The sequence below is a fragment of the Urocampus carinirostris genome, chromosome 2 (genome assembly GCF_059441175.1).
Source record: "Urocampus carinirostris isolate Australia breed hairy pipefish chromosome 2, RoL_Ucar_1.0, whole genome shotgun sequence".
Taxonomy (NCBI): Eukaryota; Metazoa; Chordata; class Actinopteri; order Syngnathiformes; family Syngnathidae; genus Urocampus; species Urocampus carinirostris.
Window position 1 is genome coordinate 61,251,300 of NC_142350.1, and position 19,143 is coordinate 61,270,442.

General features: G+C 38.8%; 1 protein-coding gene and 1 long non-coding RNA gene across 3 annotated transcripts; both read left to right on the forward strand.

Annotated features, from left to right (window-relative positions):
* Window positions 1-148: 148 nt before the first annotated feature.
* rps27.2 (ribosomal protein S27, isoform 2) lies at window positions 149-5,088 on the forward strand. 2 transcript variants are annotated; one of them, XM_088327417.1, is made up of 4 exons: window positions 149-207; window positions 646-754; window positions 2,571-2,681; window positions 4,429-5,088. In XM_088327417.1, the coding sequence occupies exons 1-4, from the start codon at window positions 202-204 to the stop codon at window positions 4,455-4,457; spliced, it is 255 nt and encodes an 84-aa protein (XP_088183543.1). In that variant the 5' UTR covers window positions 149-201; the 3' UTR covers window positions 4,458-5,088. The 2 variants fall into 2 exon arrangements, with proteins under 2 accessions (XP_088183543.1, XP_088183542.1); XM_088327416.1 differs by lacking the exon at window positions 149-207 and adding an exon at window positions 308-485.
* Window positions 5,089-5,383: 295 nt separating this feature from the next.
* LOC148372829 (uncharacterized) lies at window positions 5,384-18,750 on the forward strand. The gene is made up of 5 exons (XR_015849569.1): window positions 5,384-5,957; window positions 8,792-8,859; window positions 8,990-9,059; window positions 10,529-10,559; window positions 18,215-18,750. It is a non-coding gene; the product is annotated as an uncharacterized LOC148372829 (long non-coding RNA).
* The last annotated feature ends 393 nt before the right edge of the window (window positions 18,751-19,143 follow it).

Genomic DNA, 19,143 nt, shown 5'->3' on the forward strand with positions numbered 1-19,143 from the left:
AGATTGAATGCTTAATATATTTTTCAAAAGTAAAAGGGTAAAAAAAATGAAACTAAAGAAAGTAAAATTAAATATGTAAGGTATAAACGCATTAGGAGAAAATTATTTCTCCCGGGTCACGTGACTTGAATATCAACTTCCGGTACAACCCCTACAATGAGTTAGCGTCCTTTTCCGGTCTGATTCCCAACAAGTCCAGACATGCCCGTGAGTACACTTGCCTTGCTCAAGTAGTCGGTCGTCGATAAAAGTGTATTAATTTGTTACTTTCTCGCAAAATCGTTGTATTTTTATTCTCTATCTACTCTGGTTGATCGGTTTTGCATGGTGTGCGGGAAATAGAAGTCTAAATACGCAAAATGGCGAAACACGTGGACAAGTAAAACAGCCCACGTTGTCGATCGGTGATGTGAGCTTTGTGTGCCGTGTAAAAGCTGATCCATAATATGAAATCAAATAAGAATAACAATCCCAGGAGTAAATATGTGCGTTTGAAATCAAAACATTATCCATGGTATAATCCTGCAAACCAGTCTGAATAGTGTGGAACACGTTTATTATGGGTTTATACTGTAGTGTGTAGAAATGTGTAAAACTAGTTCCCCCAAATTGACTTCATAACTGTATTTTTTTCTGTATTTGCAGCTCGCAAAGGATCTGATGTGTCCCTCTTTTGAGGAGGAAAAAAGGAGACACAAGAAGAAACGACTCGTCCAGAGCCCAAATTCTTATTTCATGGACGTCAAATGTCCAGGTTTGTTTGTTAGCTCTCTTAACATTTGAAATATGTTTTGCATGCTGTAAACCACTTAACAGAAGGTTTTGTGCTAGCGCCACTGCCATGGATAGTATTCATCATCATCAGCCGTACCGCTTATCCTCATCAGGGTCGCGGGGGGGGGCTGGAGCCCATCCCAGCCATCTCCGGGCAGTGGGCAGGGGACACCCTGAACTGGTTGCCAGCCAATCACAGGGCACACAGGGACAAACAACTCATTCGCTCATTCACACCTAGGGACAATTTGGACCGGCCAATTCACCTGAAATGCATGTTTTTGGAACGTGGGAGGAAACCGGAGTGCCCGGAGGAAACCCACGCAAGCACGGGGAGAACATACAAACTCCGCACAGGAAGTCTGGATAGTATTAGAAACACTAAAAACGAAATGTAATCGAGATTGCGATATGACGTAGTGCGATAGTGCAATCGCATAATACCGCTTTTTTTCTCAAGGATTCAAACACTGCAACCTTAAAACTTCCCAGAAGAGGGCGCTGTTTACTTAAAATTAATTCCCTGTATTATAAAATTTCAACCCAAGACTTACTCAGAGTAAATTGAATGAATGCTGTTGTACTGTTTTGAGAATCTGGATCGTTTTGGTCTCTTGAAAGGTAACATTCAAGTTTCGTCCCCTACTAAAATAATCACCGCGAGTGCTACTGCCATTGAGTAGTGAAGTGAAACCCAATTTCGTTTTAAATTTCCTTTTGCGAACACATGCCTGGAGACGAGAGTAGCACAGGAATCTTAGCTGGAAATCAGCTGGGAAAATACAATGAAGCCTTGCCTAGACCCTGGTCAAAGTTGATCACAATCTGAACTACTAAACATTGTTTTTTAAATATTTTGTACACGCTTTAAGGTTATATTAATGCGTGACTCGTTTTAAACAGTCTGACGGCCGGCATGGGATTAAAAATTACCCCATGGCTTGTTATTCTTCAAAATCTTTAAAGATCAAAAAGTTGCTATCTTGTTATATTCCAATTATTCCTCATAAAACACGTGTATGACATGATGCCTTTAGTATTTTTATTTTTTTCACCACGGATTAGACTCCACTCATGGAAAAAATGTCTGTGCTGGTAGTTCATACATCCAAGGGTTAAGTACTAACAAAAGTATACAAAAAACGCACAGAAAATGCATCTTTTAAAATCGCAAATTTGTATGGGAATTGCAATACTGTACTAATGAATAACAATTATTTTTCTCAACCGTGCAGCCATATATGTAATTATTGCATTTTAGGATTTCATTACGAGTAATTTCCACATTGTGTGTTTCTGTGAAGTGACGCTCCGCGGTGTTGGAAGGGAGATGGGGAGTGGGTCTGGATTATTTTCATTTTGCATTGAATATTTTATCCAGCACTTTGTCTTGCTTTTCAGTGTCTGGAAAGTTCTATGAAAATTGATTTGGTCAAAATACTAATGTATATTGTAATATGATATACCCAAAAGTTATTTGTAGATAAAAGTTGCATATGAGATCTTGTACTTGGTGTAAATCTATACAGTTTGAAATGTTGATTCTAATCAAAATGAAAAGAAACTGTAAAATGATAGTTAATTTCATTATGCAAAGTTGCCTTTAAGTGTTGCCCTCTCATTAGTGCTTGTAGTGATGAGGGTGTCAGATAAGGCACACATAAGACTTTTGTGGCTGCATTCGAATTGAGTTTCAACTGACTCTTTTACCACTGTTGCCGCATGAACATGTGCAAGCATTAAACCTTGTTTAACATTGTTGTAATGTTTAACGTTATTGTAAATTGTGATTTCAGGTTGCTACAAGATCACTACCGTGTTTAGTCATGCTCAGACTGTAGTTTTGTGTGTTGGCTGTTCCACAGTCCTCTGCCAGCCCACGGGTGGTAAAGCTCGCCTAACAGAAGGTATGCAACACTAAACAAAAACACCATCATTGCAGTCCTGTACAACGAAAAATCACACTATCATTGTATTCCTGTACAACTTAAGTTCAATTGTGATGGCACACTACCTTGTTTGATGTTTAAGTGGTTTCAAATGCTGTTGAATTCCTTTTTTCTTCAAGAGCGAGACAGTTTTTAGTACCATTTCGCTTCCTTGCAATTATGTTTAAGTCCTCTAGGGGGCCCCCTTTGATCAAAAGTATGATTTTCTTACCATTGGTAGTCACATGCCTAGAATGAAATCGTATTTAATTTTCTTTGCAAACTTTGGATTCAATGGATTCGTTTTTCTGTTTTCTGGGGTGTGGCAACCATGCATATTTTAAATGCTTTGACCTGCTATTACCTCGGGCTTTGGTTTGCTCTTGCACATAAGAATCTAATCTTCCATCCAGCCTAAAGCCATCAATGTTTTACTTAAGTACTCGGGTCGTGTGACACAAGTGACTGCTACAGAATCAATTTCAGTCTTTAATTGTTGCCTTTGTGTTGCCCTTTCATCGTATCCGTCGTGAACTGGGTGTCAACCTAGGCAGACATTGATTCTTGTGGCTGTAATAGAAATTCATCATCACTGATGCCTTTCGAACACAGCCGTGAGCACAAACAATAAGGGGGAATGTTCGATTGAGAACGAGAATGATGCCAATGAAACCAGAAGGCAAATACAATCGTATAAAAGCTCATCAAGAAACGTGGGTGGGTAGGAACCAGGAAGAACCTTTTGTACACTTCAACGGCAAGACACCCACGGGGCCTGGTTTGTTTGTACTGGAACATCCTGACTACTTTTGTTCCTTCTTGCTGCTATGGTAACTGGTCTTAGGTATGGGTGCACTGACCCCACCCCCATTCTATCGCCCCCCCGTACGAAACAGTACATTTGTCTAGCTGTCGCTCTGATCAGGCAGATAGTATTTGGGTGTATCACTTCAATCTGTGACAGTTTGAAAAACCATAATAAATGGGGAAACTCGGTGGAATTAGAAGTGAGCAATGTACTCATGCTCTGAACATACTCATTAAAATTGGAAGCGAGAGGCGCATTGGTCAATTGATGTTGTTCTTGGGCCAATGGGTTTTTTCCCCCAACTTGTTACTTCAGTGTTTTTCAATTTTAAGAATTCATTTCCCAAGAAAATTAGGGGTGCCCTCTCCCCTCCTCCAAGATGTTCACTCTTTCGGAGAAATTTGGCTTGATAAAATAAAGTATAGTTTGACCAAACCTAAAACAATGCAGCAGGCTCAGCCTCAATATTGTTACCAATCCAATTTTCTCTGGTGCTCATAAAAGGTAATCAGGGATTTGATCTACCTTGATACTAGTGCAGGACATCCCTGGTTACACCAAGATTCATTGACATTTTTGTGCACTCTCAATCATTTTTTTTTTAATGAATATACCCTTTTAAAACCGTACTTATTTTAAGTGAATAATTTTGCTAAGTAAAGGGTTCCACCATGTTCTTGGTAAAGGCTATAATGTGCCACAAACGTTCAGAACTGTCAGAAAGTTTTGCATTTACTTTTGTGATTATATGCGGTAAATTTCTAAAAGTTAAATGGTTGCCGAGTGCAATGAATGTCGATGGCAATCAAGCCCCAAACTCCTTCAGGGGCAGTACTCAGTCATCTTTCCCCTGCCAAACAATATGCATAAATTGTTTTCTACGCACTTTGTTGTAACCGAACATCTCCCTCTTCCCAGGATGCTCGTTCAGGCGGAAACAGCACTAACTTGGACCTGGATTAGACTGTTGAATGACCCAAATGTTTTGGAACTGACGGCGAGACCAAAATGGAGCACATAAAGAGGGGATAAAACTTACTTCACTTCACCGTCTTTAAAAGAAACCTAATAGGTTTAATCATTGTCGCTAATGTGCTCTGTGTGCAATTGCTGTGATGAGTTAAGAACACCAGTTAAATAATGTATCAAAATAATTTCAAGGAAATTAGATGGACTGGCTCTAGCCTGAAATTGCAATCAGATGGTCCAATATACACGGTCTCCAGCTTTGTGACTTAAAAAAGGTCTATTACTTGACAAATCAATGCAACTGGTGGGTCAACATTTGGCTCCAAGTTTTTGTTCTTTTCAATGATTGTTTAGGTCTTGCAGTTCTGGTTGATTCAGAGAAGGGCCTGTCTTACCCGATTTCCCTTTGGATATTTGTATGGCACTTTTTTTTAATGTGGAACGTTTTCATATATAACCATAAGCTGAATCGTTTGGGGGGGTTGGGAAATTATCAACTACACTGATGTATGTTGTTAATTTCTAGCGTATGCATCTAATGACGTCACTGCAATTCGTTTCTGACATGTTCAATGAAGAATAATTAATAAAAATGTAATTAATGTCGAATGTGTTGATGACTTGATTTTTCGACTTCTAGCTTGTGCATACAGTTTTCTTCTTTGCACTGATTACAGACGACACTCGAGCAGTGCGAGTTAATTTCTTGTCAGATTGCTAAGAGATCAAAACAGTCTTCACCAATGTAATGAGATACTAAACGGCTAACGAAACTACATGTTTTGATTTACAGTGTCTGGGTCTTGTAATTTTCTTCGGGGAACAATTTTGCTGATGAATGGTTTAATTTGAGGAGCAACTTACAAACGTCGGAGTTTTTTTTTTTTTTAGGTTATTCTGTTCACTTCCTGTCATGAAAATTCACAATACCTTTTCATATTTACTTTCTTAGGGTCGGGGTCTCGACTTAATTTCCTGCCCGCAACAAGGATGCATGAAATCACTTGATATATTCTTTAAAAAATGTAAATAATAAAATATAATTCTTAAGGTGAGTGTGTGTGTGAACCACAATTAACAAAGACGTTCCAAAAGCAAATTGGAACGTTCGAAATAATTTCGATTTCAGTTCAAGTACCAGTGTTAATGGTTAAACACAAGATGGCGGTGTAAGCCCTGCAATTTTTTTTCCTGTTGGTGCCTTGTATACTGTTTTGCTGCCAGACAAGCGCCTTAATTCAAAAGTTAAATCCTACTAAATTATTTTATAATTTGCTTTTTTTTTTGATGGATAAGAGGTAACTCGTAAAATGTTTATTAGTGATTGCCGGATAAAGACATTTCAGCACTTTACGTCATTGCTGTCATGTTACGGCCTTTTCATTATTAATAATGGCCGCAGCTAAAAAAACGAGAATACGGCAATAAGATGTTAATTTCAATAGTCTAACTTTAAGGGAGAAACTCCTGCAATAGATGTAAGTATTCGTAATACATAAGAAAATATTTCACAATTCTGACAATTTCTTCACTGTTCTCTCAAACTGTTTCCTGGTCACGCGGCACAGTTGTCAAAATGATAAATTATAAAAATATAGAGTTTATATATACAGTAAATAATGCATCCCATACAATACATCAAAATAAATCAATCCCTAGATTAGTGTTGTAAAAGTTACACTTTAAGTAGTAATTAGTTGAGTAGTAATTACAATAAGGCGACTCTCAGAAATGAGGGTGTTTACCCCCCACATACAATTTCAAATGAAAATGGTCTAAAGTTTAAAAAAAAAAAATTGTAAATATTTTGGGGTGAATCAGAAAAACACTAATGCAAAATTTCAAACGCATTTGTTATTCTTTTATAGCATCACATCAATATTTTAATCAAGTTAATCGTACCATATGATATCCACATATGTTGTAATGTACTCATTCAGTTTTTGGTTTATTCACTGGTCACAACAATATATCCATTTACCTAGTTGTCAAAGAGTCTGCATTGTACTCAGTCGGGTCTCAAACATGATGCGCGTGGAACTAGGTCGCCCCTAAGGACACATTAGATAGATAGATAGATAGATAGATAGATACTTTGTTCATCCCCGAAGGGAAATTCACATTTCCAGCAGCAATACATTAGTAGCCTGTATTGGAACACAGAAACATGCAGGACATGTGGTTCTCCAGGACCGGGTTAGCCACCCCTGGTCTAGTTGATTTTCCAGGACATTTGATTTCTAACTGGCATGACGTTTTAGTGGTTGCATTCTTATAATTACAGGTAAATACTTATTAATAACATAAGTTGTCATTCTAGAAATAGATATCAAACTTGTAGCCCTTCGTGACAATCAGTTATAAAAAATAGCTACTGCGTTTGAAAGGTTTGGTGAGCCCTGTCCCTAAATGGAGTTCTCGTTTATAGTCAGGGTTGGGTAGGGTTACTTTAACTTGATTACTTTCAATTACTTTTGGATTACTCCAATACCAAATATGCTAATAAAAGACAAAAGAAACTAAATATGAATAAAATGACTAAATTTTGTGCAGGCTTGGGGAGTAACGGAACACATGGAACGACAAAATATTATGTTGGCAAGCTGTTTTGGATTTATCTTCATTTTGTTTCTGTCGCATTTTATGTTCGTTTTGCCAAAGATCAAAGAGATCAAAGCCAGGAGAGAAAGCTTACCACGTGTTGTGAGTCATAATTTTATTCATATTTAGTTTCTTTTGTCTTTTATTAGCATATTTGGTATTGGAGTAATCCATAAGTAATTGAAAGTAATCAAGTTAAAGTAGCCCTACCCAACCCTGTTTATATTTTTGTCTTGCAGGATTTAGTTTGGATGTGTGACTGGTTTGAATCTGGTACCTTGGGTACTACTTCATACTAGCATCTGTGTTCGCCCCTTTGATACATAATTGTCAGACATTTTGAAAGCCCAATGTTGAAACCAACACAGCCTTTTTTTCTGTACCCACGAGACAAAAATATTCACTAAAAAAATTGTTTATCATTTGTTTTGCAATTATAACCTCAAACTCCTCACTCCTGCGCTTAATTTTACCTGCTAGTCTCGCAACCCTGATGTTGATTCCAACATGCGGAGGAAAAAAAGCCCGCCCTCCTACACAGGCAACAGAAAAGGAATGCACTTGTTGATATTTTGGAGTTACGCAATGCATAGAAAGATCAATCACAATGCTTGTGTTGGATTCAATTTAGCAACTGGAAAGCTTGAAAAGGAAAATCCCAGCAAGTGGAAATGCTCTGGGGTGCCTGTCTGCTTCTGGACCACCTCCTGAGGGGCTGTGTGCGCGCATATGCCCACCTACACCGAGGCGTCATGCATAATAAGACTCGGCAAAGAGCTTCAAATGAGGAAAAAGACAAAACATCAGACGAGAGGGAAAAGGAACTCCGTGAGAGGGTGTGAGTGTGTGGTGTGTTGAGGACTCCCAGGTAGTGCCAGTGAAAGTGGCAGCAGCAGTAGGAGTCCTGTCAGGGGAAGAAGGGGCCCATAACTCTCCTGCAGGATCATTAACGTAACCCCCCCCCCAAAAAAAAAAAAAACCCGATCGTGTACTGAAAAATAGGTTAATTAAAAACACTCTGCTACCACTCACGCTCGCAACGATAACGTTCCAGCTGCACGAAGCCAAAGTGGACTGGGGGGCGTCTGAGTGATGGTGGGGGGTCATTGTGGGAGGCTGGCGTTTCCATGGAGACGATGCTGTAATCGTCTGCACCGATGGTAACCAAAGTATTTCCCTCTGCCGCGAGCAAAGTGCCTCGTTTTGAAGACCGGGCTCATTTGGAAGCTACTTGTTCACACAAGCAGATGGTTCGCTACCGGAGAAGAGCTTACCTCATTAGTCGCTTACATAACAGCCGGACGTTTAAAACCGTTGTTGACCGAGGGAGGGTTTTCTTTGCGAGAAATGTATCCAGTCTGTTGAGAGGAGTGTTGTTTACTTGTCATCGATTTAATGACACCATCACAAAAGATCATTTCATATTGCTGGGATTGTATTTGGGCTCATGCGTTGCAGTGATTATGTATTGCTATGCAGTCGCTGTTGTCCTTTTTGTGACTATTTAGGAAAATGTTTGACAATTCTGATCAAATTCCTTCGCTGGTCTTTCCAACTTGGTTTGTAAAAGGTACAATTTGTTATATTTGAACATTAGTTTATTGTATTGTGCAATGGTACTGAACTAGTGCTACAAAGCTCAAGGAAGAATAGAAACTACGGACACTCAAATTGACCAAACCTCTCCATTTACTTCTTATTTTTTGCCCAGCCTTTTACAAGGGTTTTGGGAAACACCAAAGCAGCAAGATGGCGGACAATCATGTCAGGTCCATCTAGGTGAGTCTAATGTCACATTTTATATAATAGCACATATTGTTTTGCTTATCATTCAAATCTATTGCTTTTAAATCGATGAAATTATTTCTACCTTCTATAATACACAATGTCCCTTTCATATGTCATATAGGGCTTTGGTTTGTCTCACCAAATGAAGCCTGGTCCAAGTCAACGTTTCTCAACCTTTACTCTGAAGCAAGGTTTGCTTTTTTCATTGAATACATTTTAATGCAAACAGCCTGTAGCAAAGATTAAAGTAACAATTATATTTGTTAAATAATACACACCATTAAAAACATTTTAAATGTATTTTTCTATTCACATTTCAAAATTTACGCTGTCTTGCGGCCTACATTAAAAATATAAGGTATATATAAATGAATAAATAAAAATACTTTCTGTGATAGTCAAATAATTAAAACTAGCAAAATTATTGCCAGGGAAACATTATTTAGTAAAGGCTCTCATCAATTAGAAATATTTACCAAAATTTACCAATCTGCAGTAACTCCTGAGCAGAGATTTTTTTCTAAATGATAATACAAATAATGATAATGAAAAGCCAATTTAGCTAATAGGCATTATTTTGCTTTTTTGGACAGTTTCAATGGACAAGGTTTCACGGCACACTAGTTGAGAACTCTAAAATATATAAGTAGTTATAGAGAGACACTTTTATAATTACTTTGCCATTTAAACTGAAAATTAATGTTCCTTCATCCAATACAAAAAGATAAAAAATCACATTCTAACCAATTTAGGAAAAAAAATGCTGCTCATTTTAAGCATAATCGTTCTTCTTTGACCATATTTTAAAGTTCTTCTTCTAAAGAATAAAAAAAATCATAAAAACCTGACAAAAATTATCTGATATAACAAATGGCATGTTATTTTCTTTCCTCATTTACAAAATCTCTTAGAATTATTAACCATATGACATAATATTATACACATTTGCATTAAAAATAATAAAAGTAATCTCACATGGCAGATAATTTTACTCATTAATACACACACACATATGTATATATATATATATATATATATATATATATATATATATATATATATATATTATAATCATAAGAAAAAAATACTTAATAATTATTTTAAAATTAGAAATATTACTGTATTTATTGCCATTGATACGTAGTGAAAGTAATTTCCAACAAGATAAATACGTAACAAAGATTTAAATAATAAAAGATCATAAAATAAGATTTTTTTATATAAACATGCAAAAGAATTTAACAATAATCTACCCTCTGCCAATAGTAGCAGACAAATCATGTGGTATTATGTTTCTTATTTTACTACAAAATAAAGCAAAATGTATTACTATAAGAACAGTAATAGAAAATGAGCCTTTTTTCTGACAATGGAGCACAATAGGTATATTTTCCATTGGAAACACAACCATCCATTAAAACTGATCCATTAATAAAGATATTCGAAAAAAGACATTGGGAAGACTAATCACAAGCATAAATTGCATCACAAAAATAACTGTTATCACCCTTAAAAGAGCTGTATGGAATTTTAAACTTTCTTACTCGCTGCCGCCATCTCCTGGTTTATGTCATCATTGCAGCCTCAGTCACCTTGTTCATGCAAGTATGTGCATTTGTTTGGTGCGTTTAAATAATCTTCTTTTTTTCATCTATATCAGGGTTTGGCTTGGCGTTTAGACCCTTCTGGAAGTAAGTATTTTTGCACTTTCACCATTTTCATGATACACTGACAAAAAAACAAAACAAAAATCCTGCAGGGAGGTGCATGCCATCATTCTCCAACACTCCCCACCCCTCATTCTTCCTACCCAATGTGTTCTGTCCCGAACAGCTTTGCTAAAAGTTGGTTAAAAACAGATAGGTCGAGTGGAAAATAAAGCAGGAGTGGTCTTTGAGCTCAGTTGGTCATTTTTAATTGTCAATAGAGAAACTAGCTTTCAACTTTTAAAGGACACCTAAAATGATTCACCCCACCTTTAAAATATTTGTCAGTCCTTACGGAATTTACTGCTTTGAAATAAGAAAACCTTGGACAGATCACTGATTGCTTTTGACTTTGGTGCCGCCACTGCGGAATATATTAAAATGATGAAAGGGCTTCAGGACCAAATGCAGCCCTTCGTCACTGGTCCGTGTCACAGGGTTCCACTCGGCATCTTGATTTGGTCGGCTCAGACCTCCCCGTCATTTAAAAATGGGGCCTCTTTCATCATGCCCGCTCTCGCCTTTGCTCAAACATTGCAGATTACGACATCAACGCGCTCACATAGCGACCTCTCGGCTCAGGTTGCTGTGGAAACGGCAGCGCGTAAGAACAAACCTTGGTGATAAGTCTCCATAGCATGGACCTGCACATTTGCATGGGGAGACCAGTGGGACTCATTTGCAAATCGACTAGTAGATAAAAAAGGTTCAAACGTTATAGATTGAACTCGCTTAAACCCAAGTCGTGAGGTGAACTGTTTCAAATCTTCACATGCGCGGCCGTGTTTCCTTTTTATTTCAACTGCTGCTATACATCGTTTTCTTATCTGAGTCCGAGTTATCTTATCTGAGTCACGTCCCCTTGCATGTAAACCCTCCTTCGTGTCGCTTCCTCTGGTGCGTTCTCCATTAATCAAAAATGTTCAGCGGCCAAACGTTACAGCGGAGAGGAGGCGCAAGGGTAAAGCCTCTACTATTTTCTCTCATGCAAGCAGCACTTCCTCATTAAGTTATCCCACCACGATGAATTGCACATGTAGTTCTAGTCGTATGGTTTTGTTTCCAGGGTTAATTTAACTTGATTACTTTCAATTACTTTTGGATTACTCCAATACCAAATATGCTAATAAAAGACAAAAGAAACTAAATATGAATACAATTATGACTCACAACCCGTGGTAAGCTTTTTCTCCTGGCTTTGATCACTTTGATCTCCGGCAAAACTAACATAAAATGCGACAGAATGAAAATAAATCCAAACAGCTTGCCAACATCATTTTTGCCGTTCCGCGTATTCCGTTACTCCCCAAGCCTGCACAAAATTTAGTAATTGTATTCATATTTAGTTTCTTTTGTCTTTTATTAGCATATTTGGTATTGGAGTAATCTAAAAGTAATTGAAAGTAATCCAGTTAAAGTAACCCTACCCAACCCTGGGTACAGATGACATATGACTAGGCATTAGAGCATATTTCATTATCACACTATTTTTACTCAACTGTCAGAACCAGAACAAGAGGAGGACCCAGATGCGTAACGTTTTCACACAAGCTTTATTTTACGGGAATGGGGCAGTCATGCGCGTGAACACGAACGCTAGTGATTCGGCGATTGCTGGGCGGTAGAAGTGAGACAGAAGTCCAGCGTGGAAAAACAGGAAGCCAGAGGCTGACGAGATTGATACCAGATAAACAAGCAGATACCGGACAGACTGAGTCGATACCGGAAAGGACGGGCCAGACAGCATCGATACCAGATACATGAGCAGATACCGGACCCTACCCTATATACTCACATCTAAGCCGTATTTACAACTCTATAATACAATAATGAAATCAGGGGGTCAGCTTGCCAACATCATTTTTGCCGTTCCATGTATTCCGTTACTCCCCAAGCCTGCACAAAATTTAGTAATTTTATTCATATTTAGTTTCTTTTGTCTTTTATTAGCATATTTGGTATTGAAGTAATCCAAAAGTAATTGAAAGTAATCCAGTTAAAGTAACCCTACCCAACCCTGTTTGTTCCACATTACCCGCTTGTATATTGATGGTATCATCTCCATCTAGCTATGACTCTTATCTATACTTAACTATGGAGTGTTGGCGTTGACATTCCGCGTCTTGCTGCATGCTCAACTCTCGGGACCATATAGAGTATTTTGACGAAGAAAAAAATCGAACTGAAGAGAGGAGTTTAGTTGGGGAGTTTTATTACAAAGTTACAAAAAATAAAATAAAACGGAGTATAATTTGGGCTCGTGATCAGGATACGGTATTCCCGCCTAAAGGCATAAAAAAAATGGCTGATCACAGTTTTTATAAGAAAGAGGTGTGGTTTGGCAAAATGGAAACTGAAACCTGAACAGGCAAAGAAAGGAACTCACATATTCACAAGAGACCTTTGTTAAAGCTGGATGCAGTTGGGTGTTCAAGGTTGTATAAGAGTATGGCATACCTGTCAACCTGTACGTTTTTGCCGTACAAAATGCGTTTACTATGCATTTTAAGACGTGTATCACGTACAAGAAAATCGGTACTGAAAAACGCAAATTTGTCAATTATGGGTACCACCCGGTATACTCCGACTATCACGAAACGGCAAATCGATCAAGTCAAACGAGTTTGCAAGCCATTCTGATCTGAAAACAACAGGCGGGGTTGATTGAGTAAAGTTGAAATACATGTGGTCTTAAAAAACATCGGATTTCATGTGGTAGTTGTGTAGTGAAAGGAAGTCCGTCTCTTTTTAGAGAACCGGGTTTTTCACGTCAAGTCATTAAAGAGAGCTGGCTCTCAAACGGCTCACTTGCTTTGATACATAATCTCATCTCATCTCATTAGCCGTACCGCTTATCCTCAGTAGGGTCGCGGGGTTGATACATAATATTACGAATTATTATGTTGTATAAAGAAGTTAAGGAAAAAAGGAAGTGTAAAAGGAGAAAATGAAAAAAGACAGGTTTGTGGTTATCCCTTTAATCAGTATATTACCAACAATAATTTAATGCAGAAAATGAATTAATAATTTGAATAAGAAAATGTATTATTCTTTTTAATTATATTTGCATTTTCCTTCTACAGGGGAACGTCCAAGCTACTTCATTTTCGAACTTTTTTTAATAATAAACCTCATTCATGTCGAGCAACTCAGTATCTCACAACAACATTTTAATTAACAATATATATGATATAACGAAACACATGTACAACAAACCTTGTTAAACTACATAAATAAACACGTTTGGAAAAAAAAATGGTGTAAGATTATTTGGAGCTTGACAGGTATGAGTATGGTAACATTCAAGGGAAAGTACCGACTGAAAGTAAATACTTCTTCCAAATGTGTGGATAAGCGTAAGGTGCAATTTTAACAACTAAATGGATAATGTGATTGCCAAAGTAATGATGTGGTGATTAAATAATAAAACTAATATAGCTGAAAACTGCGATAGTGACAAAATACACTGTGACACATTTTAATAATCCAACATTAGCTTAATACGTCTCCCTAATATGTCTCCCTTGCTCTGTCTTTTTGGGCTAATTCTCTCCCTCTCTTGATTTTTCTCTTGCTAGCTATCCCTTCCATGTCCCTTTTTGCTAGCTCACTAGCTCTCTTTCTCTTTTATTAGCTAGGTCGCTGTGTCTCTCTTGCTCTTATGCTAGTTAGTTCACTCTCTCTATCTTTCTTGGTAGCTCTCTCTCTTGCTCTCTCTCTCTCTCTCTCTCTGTCCAACTCTCTCTGTCTAACTCTCCATTTCTCTCCTTTACCCTTTTTTCATTAACTTACCGTAAATTACGGACTATAAGCCGCTTCTTTTTTCCCAAACTTTCAACCCTGCGGCTTATTCAGTGATGCGGCCAACTTATGTAATTTTTCTAACGACTGCCAGCGGCGCTGGAGTACAAAAGGTAAGATTTAGACTGCAACTTCTTAGCTTGTGCACAAATTAAATTAGCGTAGACATATCCTCATCATGCAAATTGCAAAATTGTAAACTTTACTTTGCGAGCGTGATGCTAGCGTGTTTATGAATAAGGGAGCGTGGGACTACGTTTATATGCCAAAGTCTCTTTCCCATACTGAACGAAGACAACTTTGATGACGTCAGTTATAAGGAGGAAGATGAGAACGGTTTACCGTGCTTATTACAAGTACGGTATGTTTTTTCAACAGAGCTGTTTGCTGTCTTGCGAGCGTGTTGCTGGTAGCGTTTTGCTACCCTTCACAGGCACGGTTTGGGATGAAAGTTATAATATTATTCATAAAGCTTTGAAAAATCTCTTGGTTTACCGTCTTTCTTTGTAAACATGTGTAACCATGTATAATATGTATTTGCAACTGTATATTTTTTTAATGTATTTATTTTAGAAACTTATTCTGATATGTTTTGTATGAGCAAATGAGAAAGAAGGGGCGGGGCAAACGCGGGCTGACGGGAATTGGAGTAAAGGTGAGACGTGTTTGTGGACGCGGCCGACAATAGTGGATATATATTTTTCCCACCCTTACCTTTGGAAATATACACTTTTTTCCTTGGATTACTTTCAATGGGCACCTGGACTCTGCAGGTCTGCATTAAATGTTAAGTACCGGTATCAATTTCCGTTCATTTGCCGGGTTTGAGTTAATTTCGTGTTTGCATTGCATTTTTTCAATGTGGGCGCATGCGGCTAATATACAGGTGCGGCTTGTGTATGCACAAAATCGGTTTTCCTCCCGAAATGTGGTGGGTGCGGCTTATAATCAGGTGCGCTCTATAGTCCGGAATTTACGGTACTAGCTTTTTCTCATTATCCATCTCTCTTTTGCCTGTTCTCCTTCTCTCGCTGGCTATCTGTCCACCTATCTGTCTTGGTTTATCTATCGGGCTGTCTATTGGTCTATCAATTAATGTATGCATCCATCTTATCAACCCAATCATCCAATTTCAAACTTGAAACTGATACCTAGGAAAATACTGTTTTCAATTACTGAGGATTCCCTCCCCCTAAATGAAAAAGGGATAAAAATCCAACCATCCATTATCTGCACCGCTTATTCTCACTAGGATTGCGGGGGTGCTGGAGCCCATCCTAGCTATCAGTGGGCAGGGGACAACCCAAACTGGTTGCCAGCCAGTCGCAGGGCACATAAAGACAGACAACCATTCATACACTCACTAATACCTAGGGACCATCAGGAGTCACTAATTAACATGCATGCATGTTTTTGGAATGTGGGAGGAATTTGAACTCATGACCTGAGAACTGTGCCGCAAACGCGCTAACCACTCATCAGCCGTGTTGTTTCTGCATACAAATATTTCTGTTCATTAAAAGATATAACCAAACCACCAATAAACAATCTCATTTAATTAGTAGTTTTGATACTGTTAGATTAGGCCTTTCAGATTTGAGACGGTATGTGGTAGGTTGCAGTGACTTGTTCTTGTTTGGCACTTTTCTATCGATATGTGTTCTAGCACACATAATCAAATCGGAACCGGTTTAGAGCATTTGGTCACAAATTGGCTCATTGGTGAAGCCGAGTTGTCACGTGTTTGGGTGGGCAGCCAATACAGTATAATGATAATAATAATAAGGACAATTTTAGAAAATCCAGACCTCTTTCGTACTCCAGTGTTACTCGTACTCCAGTGTTATTGTTATTGTATAGTGACTTGTTTATCTGACTGCCCATTTTGCACATCTGGTTAGCTGCTCCTCTTGCACTCTTTGCACTACTGTATATTACTATACATAGCTATAATTATTTAGTATATTATTAGTACTTCAATACTCCAACTCAATACAACATTTTATTTATATCTGTACATTCAAGGAAACTGTGCGGGTCCGATGTATCGACATCTCATCTCATCTCATTATCCGTACCGCTTATCCTCATTAGGGTCGCGGGGGGGCTGGAGCCCATCCCAGCCATCTCCGGGCAATGGGCAGGGGACACCCTGAACTGGTTGCCAGCCAATCGCAGGGCACACAGGGACAGACAACGCATTCGCTCATTCACACCTAGGGACAATTTGGACCGGCCAATCCACCTTGAAATGCATGTTTTTGGAACGTGGGAGGAAACCGGAGTGCCCGGAGGAAACCCACGCAAGCACGGGGAGAACATACAAACTCCGCACAGGAAGTCTGGAGCTGGATTTGAACCCACGACAGGTTCCCATGACATGAACTGTGCCGCACAAGCGCTAACCACTGCGCCGCCGTGCTGCATGTATAGACATTTTGTTCTGTATACACGTGTACAAGAATGACAATAAAGTATATCTGAATCTGAATATGAATCTCTTCCGCATTTGATAGCAAAGCCCCCTCAGCTATCATTCGATCTTTCTTGCACCCAGTAAATGGTTAAAGGAGAATATGCCGTCTCCAGAGGCGTGTTCAGGAGAGTGAGTGATTGCTATCGCGAGCTATCGCTAGCTTCTGAACGGCCAGTGATTATTGAGCGCTCGCGTGCCCGAGTAATCACGGGAGAAAGACCGCTTACTTTGATTTCCAACATGGCGTCGACAGTGCAGAAGATGGAGGATCTCACCCTGACGAGTGCTGTTGGCGATGTAATATATCGTCTTACATTGCCTGGTAATGTTTGTGAACAATGCAAGACAGGTATGACCCTTCCACTGCGTTTAGGATAACCTTAACTGTGTCAATATGCGAACTGTCGCTCATATCAGCCAACTCGCTCAAAGCAAGCTGTAGAACGAAATCCATTGTACTGTCGTCGGCCATTTTGGATCAGTAAGGCAATCACAGTGAGCGATTACAAAACGTTCAGCAGTGCGCGGCAAGCGATTATCAAGAGACTACATGTCTGATCACTCTCCTGAACACGCCTCTGGTTCTTATTCCTAGGATAGCAAGCATTTATGATAAAATCACTTTGTTGTTGTTCAGGCTGAACCATATAACACAGTGGCAAATTAATATTGTATTTGGCTGCAAATACATTGGGCGGCTCAGGAGGTAGAGCGCTCGTCTTGGGATCAAGAGATCGCAGGTTCGATTCCCGGCTCCTCCATGTTATATGTTGAAGTGTCCTTGGGCAAGACACTGAATCCCTAATGCCCCCAATAAGCAAGCTATTGGTGTGTGAGTGTGTGTGTGAATGGGTAAGTGTGAAGCACATTGTAAAGGGCTTTGGGAGGTCTTCATTGACTTGAAAAGCACTACTGAATATAAATGCAGACCATGCAAAATAAAAGCATTGACACATTTCTAAGAATCACCTTTTTGGACGATTCTTCTGTACGACTGTTTGGCCGTTTGTCCGTCTGTTCCTAAATAAAGCTCAACTGTTTTTAGCAGGCTGATCCTATCATTTCAGTTTTCTAAAGCATTTTCTTTTAATTCCTCTTTTAAATTTTCTCCTTCCTCAGTCCTATATGGTGGATTATTGTGTTTACATAGTTTGGAAAATGGCGGTTCAGCTGTCATGATTACCGATGTGAATCACCTGTGCCCGCTCATTTGGCGTCAACCGCTGCGGGCTCTGATTGTTTCCCGGTTCCTACCTCAACCCAGTCCTGTCAATCCCGTGTTGTCAGTCCGTCTGCGAACCTCTGTTTATGCAAGGCAAGCCTTTTTCGACCCTGACTCCCGCCTGTCCCATTTTTGCTCCAGTTTGTCTCCGGCTACGACCTGTTTTGATCCTGACCACGTCTGCTCTCCCGTCATGGCTTAAGACCCATTTTTGATCCCGGCTACGTCTACTCTCCCGTCCTGGTTTAGGACTTGTTTCTGACCCCGACCACGCTTTGCTCGCTTTGGAAGATCATCTTATGTGTTCGGATCACAATCCGAGTACGACAGCGACTAGCTGCCCGCGTCCAGCGAACACCGGATCGTGAAAACTTGTGGTAAACGTTACGCAATTGGGTCCTGTTTCCGTTCTGGTCCTGACATCAGCTTCATATTTCACATTAAAAAAAATCCGTCATTCAAGTATAGGTGTACAGTGTTCATTTTACCTCTGAAAAGTGATGGGTCCCGGGGTCTCGCATGCTCAAAAATCTATGGGTCCCAACAGAGATCTATGGGTCCCCAAAATTTAGTGTTATCGAGGTTGAAATTGTAAATCGGCTACAAATATATAATATAAATCTATATATTCATTCAGTTTTAATAATCACAGTTTATTGGTAATACAAATCAGTTATCACTTCCAGATTTTTCAGTTCACAACAACATTGGACATTATACCAAATAATATTGCTGAAATAATTATATTAATCTATATTTTCATGCAGTTTTAATCATCACAGGTTATTGGTAATACAAAGCAGTTATCACTTCAGATTTTTCGGTTTACAATATTGTACATTATACAAAATACTGAAAATACTGCCATCCACTTAAATATTTTAGCAGTGAAAGCATGGCCAAGTCTTCTTTTTGATGTTGTATCCGTTCTTACTTGCCTCTCTCTTCCTGCAGCAACGGTATTTCCATAGCTAATTTGTGGTTTTCATTGTCGTTGTGCCAATCCAATGTGCTTTTCTGAAAGTTCGTATTGTGAAACGATTTATGCAATCCAGTTTTTTTTGTCACAA